Source organism: Cyprinodon variegatus, unplaced genomic scaffold, assembly GCF_000732505.1.
Source record: "Cyprinodon variegatus isolate N-32 unplaced genomic scaffold, C_variegatus-1.0 Scaffold1475, whole genome shotgun sequence".
NCBI lineage: Eukaryota > Metazoa > Chordata > Actinopteri > Cyprinodontiformes > Cyprinodontidae > Cyprinodon > Cyprinodon variegatus.
The window spans coordinates 135,113-136,248 of NW_015151928.1; the positions used below are offsets into that span (position 1 = coordinate 135,113).

The 1,136-nt window shown below is 44.5% G+C and overlaps 1 protein-coding gene across 1 annotated transcript in view; it reads left to right on the plus strand.

Moving 5' to 3' along the window:
- Positions 1-818: 818 nt before the first annotated feature.
- Positions 819-1,136, plus strand: part of auh (AU RNA binding protein/enoyl-CoA hydratase) — a gene marked incomplete at its 3' end in the record, with an annotated part of 11,786 nt that continues 11,468 nt past the window's right edge. Inside the window, exon 1 of the mRNA XM_015403267.1 lies at positions 819-977. Coding sequence (XP_015258753.1) covers positions 836-977 — 142 coding nt within the window. The remainder of the gene's footprint in view (positions 978-1,136) is intronic.

A 1,136-nucleotide genomic window follows, 5' to 3' on the forward strand; every position in this document is an offset into this window, starting at 1 on the left:
TTTTAGAGATTTTTAATAAACTTTCTCTATCCTGATAACAAAGCCTCCAATAATATTCATCTCTAATTGATCTAAACGCTGGTTCATTGGTTTTCCTGTTATCACTCCTTTCACAGTTTTATTCTCTCCAATGACTTTTATCTCCATCATTTCTTTTCCCTCAGTGTCCAAAATCCAAAGCTTTGATTTTTTTTTGCTCCTCATTTTTCCAAATTACCAGAAATGTTCTTATTTATTTATCTGGAAATCAAAATGGGGCTGAAATGAATCTAAATATTATTTTTATTTCTTTTCTATCAACCTTCCTTCTAACATCTCTTTCTTCCTCTGAGCTGCTTTCTGACTATTCCACTTTATTTCCTTCATTCTCCAACCACCTCTCTCCCCTTTTCCCTCCTCTATCTCTCTTTCCCATTTCAAACTGTTGTCCAGCCTTCCTCATCTTCCTCATCTTCCTCCTCATCCTCCTCATCCTCTGACCTGCCAGGTCTTCCATCCACCAACCCATCAGGTCATAAACCAGCAGCAGGTGTTTCTCAGCTCCTCTATCATTTTAAGCAGGTGATGAACAACGGGAAGCAATGAGGGACATATTTAACAGGGAATATTAAATCATACAGAAACTCAGCAAATACGGAAAACTTGGAATAAAAAAAATAAACACTAAAATAACTAAATTATAGACTTTAAAGCTCTGGAATACAAAGACTTCATTTCTATTTTAAAGTAACAGTTTGTTTTATTGTTTATCGGTCGTCTTCCTGTCCAGGCCAGCAGGTGGCGGCAGAGCAGCAGTTTGCTGTTAGACCGAAGAAGAAGCAGAGGAAGGGACACCATGGCCGCTGCGGTGGGACGAGTGGCCCTCAGGTGGCCCCTGGCTGTCGGAAGGGCCCGCTGCCTCACGGCCTCCTGCCGACGGATGAGCTCCGAACCCAGAGAGGAGCTGAAGGTCCGCAACCTGGATGGAGAAGATTCTGGTAGGTGGAGGAGGTTCTGCTGGGTGGAGAAGATTCTGGTAGGTGGAGGAGGTTCTGCTGGGTGGAGGAGGTTCTGCTGGGTGGAGGAGGCTCTGCTGGGTGGAGGAGGTTCTTCTGGGTGGAGGAGGTTCTTCTGGGTGGAGGAGGCTCTGCTGGGTG